General features: G+C 35.1%; 1 protein-coding gene across 1 annotated transcript; it reads right to left on the reverse strand.

Annotated features, from left to right (window-relative positions):
- Positions 1-898: 898 nt before the first annotated feature.
- Positions 899-1,843, reverse strand: LOC100024846 (olfactory receptor 1009). Its single transcript, XM_001375940.3, has one exon. It carries the CDS (start codon positions 1,841-1,843, stop codon positions 899-901), a length of 945 nt encoding a protein of 314 aa, XP_001375977.3.
- Positions 1,844-7,057: the final 5,214 nt, after the last annotated feature.

Raw genomic sequence — 7,057 nt, forward strand, 5'->3', positions numbered from 1 at the left:
AGTCTATATTAATGTGCCCTAAGCTGAAGCAGTAACAAAATTGATTTGGAACTTATTTAACTGAATTGTCTTTCACAAAAGGTTTTTTAAATACTTTCTGCCTTTATCTTTTCATTTTATTTATTAAGACATGTTAAATTAAACACATAAAAAGCCTTAGTTTGGTATTCAAGGCCTTTTGGCATCTAATGCAAGCATCTTATATTACTCTTCTCTAAATCACCTATGTTTCAACATTACTCTTTGCTCCACTTTACTCTTGCCTCTGTTTGCTTAAAAAATTCTATGCATCCTGTTTGCTTAAAAAATTCCCAATGACAATAATGCCTCTCTTTTTTCATTAGTTGGTGAATGTATATCTATCTTTGGAATCTCATGTCAAGTGAAGCTCATTCTGAACATGAAATCAAAGAACCTAAATTTTCATCCCAATTCCGTGATTTAGTGCTTATGTGATTTCAGGCAAAACATTTACTCTCTCTGGGCTTCAGGTTCTACAATTATAAATGTGAGTTTTGCTATTTAAGATCTAGATCAGTGATCCTGTGTTCTCCAAGAAGCCTTTCTTTGTCAGTGATGACCTCCTTCTCCTCCTCTTTTATATCCATCCACCAGTTTCCTGTTTTGAATTTTTCTGATATGCCTTTCATGCTAATGTTTTGTTTTGAGCAATGGCTCAAAATAAACATGAGATGCACAAATCTAGAGACATCTCTATCTCAAATATTCATATGGACTATTTATCAATGACTTGTAGTAGAGCCTTCTGAGCTCATTTGTCAGAGACAGATATATTACAAATTGACCCCAAAATCATGATATCATTTTAGTCCTCTTCAAATAGGAAGGACTATCACCACCACCAGCAGCCACTATTTCATTTCCCATTCTAGAGAATTCATATCCTGATACAAAACTTTCTTTTAGCAATGGTCCTGTAGATAGCATCTTTGACCTCCTTGTTCCTCAGGCTATAGATAAGGGGGTTCAACATGGGAGTTACTGAAGTATAAAACACAGAGACGAGTTTATTGGTATCCATGGAGAACCTTGAATTAGGCCGTACATAGACAAAGAAGAGGGTCCCATATAAGATGGTGACAGCAGTGAGATGGGAAGAGCAGGTGGAAAAGGCTTTCTTTCTTCCTTCAGCAGACTGGATCTTAAGGATAGCTATAAGTATGTAGATGTAGGAGACAAGGATGATCAGGCCACTGACAACTCCAATAATCCCAGCAATGACAAAAACTAATAATTTATTCATGCTGGTATCAGTACATATGAGGGAGAGGAGGGGGAAAATGTCACAAAAGAAGTGATTGATGACATTTGGACCACAGAAGGGGAGATGAAAAGCAGCAGGAGTGTGAATCATGGCATCCATGAACCCTATAGCATAGGGGATAGCTACCAGTTGGTTGCAGTGTTTCTGGGACATAGCAATGGAATAAAGCAGAGGGTTACAGATTGCAACATAGCGATCATAGGCCATAGATGCCAAAAGGGAGCATTCAATGGCCACAAAAAAACCAAAAAACCATTGCTGCAAGGCACAACCCAGGAATGTGATGGTCTTTCTTTCCTTAAAGAAGTCTCTGAGCATTTTGGGAATCACTATTGAAGAGAAGCTCATGTCCACAAAAGAGAGATGGCTGAGGAAAAAATACATGGGGGTATGGAGTCGGGCATCAAACCATATAAGAATTATTATGCCCAGATTGCCTGTCATGTTAATGAAATAAAAAAGTAGAACAATAAGGTAGAGAATGACCTGTAGCTTTGGATCATATTTCAATCCCACAAAAATGAACTCAGTGACTCTTGTATAGTTTTCACTGCCCATCTATTCCTGGTGCTTTCTGCTGAGAGAAAGACAGAAAAGAATATCACTACATTGTTGCAGGACTTTGAGTTAGAAGGGGTGTTATGATTAAAATTGGAGATCTAGAAAAGCATCTTAAAATCATTAAATTCAATTCATTTATTCAATTCATCAATTCAAATCAATTAATTAAATCAAATTCCATCATTTCTCTTTATAGACCTGGAAACAGAAGCTCAAGGATATTTTTATCACATCATTACTCTCTCAAATAGTCAAGATTTCTATTTCACATCCCTATTCTCAGATTCACTTCAGTGCACTGCCTTTTAAAACAACATCTTTATTCACATGAATGTATATCCAGGAAAACAGCCATCATCACTTGGGAGAAGGGAAAGAGATAGCTTAATTTGCTTTATTGCTGGCTTTGTTGCTAGTGTTTTGAGCCATTCAAATTTTGAATAAAATTCTCATTTGAGTAGCTTAGGAATTCACCTGATTTGAATACAATTGAAGGTTGACAGTTTATAATTGAGTCTACACTTAAAATATGTATTTTTTCAGAGATGTATTTAATATGCAATATGGAAAAATAGGATTTTATGATGAGGAATTAAAGAATATTTATGAAAATATTGTGAATTCAGCATTGAATCAGCTCAGAACAAGTGAATACAATAAAAGGAGGATATGTTTCCTAATAAAGTGCTTTAAATTGTAAACAGTCATAAAGTTTATTGGATATCCAAAAATTCAATTATGGAATTTGGTTCCAAGTAATTCATGGAGATGTAGAATCATATGGCCTATAATTGAAAAATAATCTTCAAGAATATTACTTGTAAATTCCTGATTTTTCATATGAGGAACCTGAAACCCAGAGAGTGTAAGTGTTTTGACCCAGATCATCCAGTTACTAAATGAGAAATTGACAGTTGAATTCCAATTTCTAGTGTCTTAATGCCAGACTGTCTCTTGTTTTCAGTGTTGTTTTCCTGCCTCAATATAGGTCAAAATTTAATATTAAAGAAGGCTCCTTATCTACTTCTATAACTTGAAGATGGAGAAATAAAGGGTAGATGGAGAATAGCAGCATTCTTGTATGGGTTAGAGGCATCACAACTACCTGGGGAATGAGTCCTAAGGATTCTTACCAAGGAAGTTCATTGTCCTCCTAATGATTTCCCTCTTCTATTAAGACTGAATTATAAAGAACATTGTTTTGGCATCAGGTTGAGTATTACACAATGCTACTTGATGCAAGTTTCCCATAAAGTTTTGACTGGGCAGTAGAGGAAGAGAATAAGTAACCTTTGCCAATTGCCTATTTAAAATATTTAATATTTTATATATTATAATAATAAAACATTTAAAATAATCATTCTCATTAATTGGGTGCAAAGCTCAATTGATTCTGAAATGTAATCAGAGTCCTTGATACGCTAATGCACTGGAGCAAAACCCTATTTACAGTACCCTAGTAACTGCTCTGGTGATAATATAGACATCCTAAATTTCAAAACCTGTAAGAAGTAACATTCTTCAGTAGGCATGAGGTATAAAAGGATTAGAATTGCTAATTCTATGATAACTATGATAACTCAGAATATAATATAACTCTGTAATAACTCAGAAGTTCTAGACTGAAGTCTTAGCCCTAATACTTGCTGCTTTCTTTAACTGGAGAACAACCCAACAGCTCTCTCAGCCTTAGTTTCCTCACCTATAAAATGAAGATAAAATCTTTGAGTTAGATTGCCTACCTCATGATATTATTGTGAATAAAGTGCTTTTCACATTTTTATTTTTCATGATGGAGTAAGTCAGGGTAATGGACAGACTGATGGACCTAGAATTCAAAAATATATTAGCTGAGGTATTCTTGGGCAAGTTTTTCTCCTCTTTTTTTTTTTTAAACTCATTTTCCTCCTGTGTAAAATTGGTATAATAATTGCATCTATAGTGCTAAGTTCTGAGGTCACAAAGCAATTTTTTAAGTGACATCTTTTTTTTTAAAGAGAGGAAATATGTAGTGGAGAACTGCCACAGGTGAACTTAGGAAGATCTAATTTGCCATCCTCCTTCTGATACTTTCTTTGTGATCATGGACAAGTTAACTTAATTTCTCTGATCTTTGGTTTCCGCATCTCTAAAATCGGATTCACAGTAGATGTAGTCCTTGCCACACAGGGTTGCTTGGAGGCTTATAAAGTATGAAAAGTGTTTTTGCAAACTTTAAAACACTTCATAAATATACTTTGTAATTATTGGTATTTGTTTCTCACTGAGAGCATTCTCCTTCCTTGACACCCTTCCTCCACTGTTTAATCAATGACCCTCCAAGACTTCATGGTTAGGGGAAATTAATAGGAGGTCCTTCTGAGCCTCAAAAGCTTTGAGTATAAGCCCAGAAATGGACTGTGAGCCTGACCATCCCAGAACTAGGAGAGATAATTAGGAAGATGCCCATCACTAAACTGATCATAAGGTAATAAATTCAGAAGCTACATGAACTTTCAGAACTGCTATGTTATAAAGGTGTGGCATATTCTGTATAGCAATTAGAACCACACTGATATTCCTTGAAAAATTAAAAGTCATTCATTTTTGTCATTAAAGAGAAAGTAAAACATTACAATATTTTCTATCACCAAATTACAAAATGTCATTATTAGAAGGTATCAAAGCTGACTTTTAATCTAAGCCATATTTGATAAAGAATTCTTCCTACCACGTATCTAATGAATGATCATGCATGCATCCAGTCCTTGCTTGAAGATCTTCAGGGAAGGGCAACAACTTCTTTAGGGATGGGGAAATTCTACTCCCCATTCCAGGATGAGAGAGTTCTCATTGCTGGCATTTTTCTAATAGTGAGCCTGATTTTTCTCCCTTGTATCTTCATTGCTATTAGAATTATCCCCCGGGGTGAAAGAAAAAATATAATTCCACTAATATATTAGATCTCTTCAAAGAATTGAAGACACTGAATGTATCTCTTCTTGTTCTATGGTAAAAAAAATTCATTTCCTTCACCCAGTCCTTATGTAGCATGATTGCAAATCCACATTTTCTGTTGATCATAGAATCAGAATTTCAGAGCTAGAAGGGGAATATCTATTTCAGGGGTTCTTAACTTGTAAATTTTAAATGGAAACTATATGTATATATGGCTATTAGACACATACACATACACACATAAATACATAGATATCATATCAATATATGTGATTTCCTTTGTAATATAAAATATTTTTAGGTATAAAAAATAGAAAACATCATTCTAAGGAATCCATTGATTCTTCCAGACTTCCAAAGGAATCCTTGACACGATAAAGATAATTATGCTAGACTTCATGGTACCTTTTTCTCTCATCTTAAGTGGAGATGCCAGAGTTCTCCACAACTCCAAAAATAAGATGAGTACAAAAGAGTTGGTAGCATTATCTCTTATTTGGTCCCTTGTACTTCAAGGGGTCATCTGCAACCAGCATTTTCCTGAAATCAAACTTCAGATTGCTACTTATGAATATAACATCTTAATATTTCCTGTTTAGTGACCTTACTTTTGAAATTTTGGACAGCAGTACCACAGTTAAGTTTTTTCAGGGAATGAGGTAAAGATGGAGTCATGAATGCTTGCTTCATTATCTGAAGCCCAAATATGGAGAAAAAGATATAGTTGTGGATCTCATTTTTTAATAGTGATGCATCCATTTTAAATTGGTAAATTAGGCTCCCTGACACACATGTGAACTATTTCCCTTTATAGGACAAGATAGCTGAGGTATTGCACTGCAGAACTAGACTTGAAGATAAAATGTGGGTTCAATCCAAATTTGATACTTTTTAGTGAAATGAGCTTGACCAAATCTCAGTTTTCTCACTGGCATAAATGTAATACATTATTTTGTCCCTTTACATAAAGTAAAATAGTTTGTTTTAAAATACTGATTTCTTTCCCTGCCTGTTTCACGTGCCTCCAATTTTCTCCTTTCTCTTGTCTCTCAAATGTCTTGCCTTCTTTCTATCTCAGTTAAAATCCTATCTTCTATAAAAAAGTCTTTTCTGATGGCACTTCATGATAATAATTTCCCACTAAAATTATCTCCAATTCATTCACACATATCAATATGTTATCTATCTAATTTGTGGTGTTGTTTGAATGTCACATTCTTCATTAGACTTAAACTCCTTGAAACTAAGGACCAATGCTTTCCTTTGTATCTCCTTTACTAAGCTAAGTGCTCAGCTCATAGTAGGCACTTAATAAGTGCTTATTCACTTCAATTCTTGTTATTAAACATTTCAAGATTATCTGACATCTCTTTGCTATTTTTATTACCTCAGGAAAGAAGACTATTTTTGGATTGGGAGGGGATGGGAGGAGAAGGATAATGGTTGATTTGTGGTGATGTGGAAGAAAGACTTTTTATATTTCAACTAAATTTTTCCATTATATCTTTCTCACATAGCTAGTACTTCAGAGGCACTTATCTTTGCAAAGTTTGAGTCATACCCATTTTTTCTCTGCCTAGGTTGTCTCTACCACCATCCCAGCTACAAAAGATTTATAAACAATTAACCCGATTGAGAGCAACAAATGGAATTGACCAGCAATTGAACCACCAATAGTCCTTGGACTGGCTAATGACCAAACCAGGTTGTGGTCAACTAGAGAAAACTATTACCTTATAAGCAAACCACATTTTCACTGCCCTTGTTTCCTACCACTTCATTGTTGAATGACTTAGTTTGGTGATAAAGCCTTGCTATATCCAACTCTTTTCCTTTATTCTTAAAGAAAGCCTCATCTGCTGTCTTAGAGTTGGTAGTAAGTATTGGTTTCAAAGCAGAAGAATGGAAAGGGCCAGCGATTGCCCAGGGTCTCACAGCAAGGAAGAGTCTGAGGCCAGATTTGAACACAGGATATTCTCTCTCTAGACCAGGCTCTCCATCTACTGAGCTATCTCACTGCCCTGGTCCAGATATTTTCTAAAGAATATCTTGACTTTCTCAAAATATATAAAGAAGGAGAAAATCTTAAATGTATTAACTTACATGTTATTGATTTTTCCCTTTAAAGGTAACAAGGGGGGGTCAGACTGGGTTGCCTAATCTGTTTCTTAAATACCTCTGTCTTCCCCCTCTTCCCAAACCCTTCACCACTCACCCACTACTATCTCAGTACACAGAAGAGACACAATTTCATTGTAGAATTGTAGGATCTCT

Source organism: Monodelphis domestica, chromosome 6 (assembly GCF_027887165.1).
Source record: "Monodelphis domestica isolate mMonDom1 chromosome 6, mMonDom1.pri, whole genome shotgun sequence".
Lineage (NCBI taxonomy): Eukaryota > Metazoa > Chordata > Mammalia > Didelphimorphia > Didelphidae > Monodelphis > Monodelphis domestica.

What these genes read in the sequence shown, in the direction of transcription:
- LOC100024846 (XM_001375940.3), bottom strand. Translation starts at nt 1,843, where the DNA reads ATGGGCAGTGAAAACTATACAAGAGTCACTGAGTTCATTTTTGTGGGA.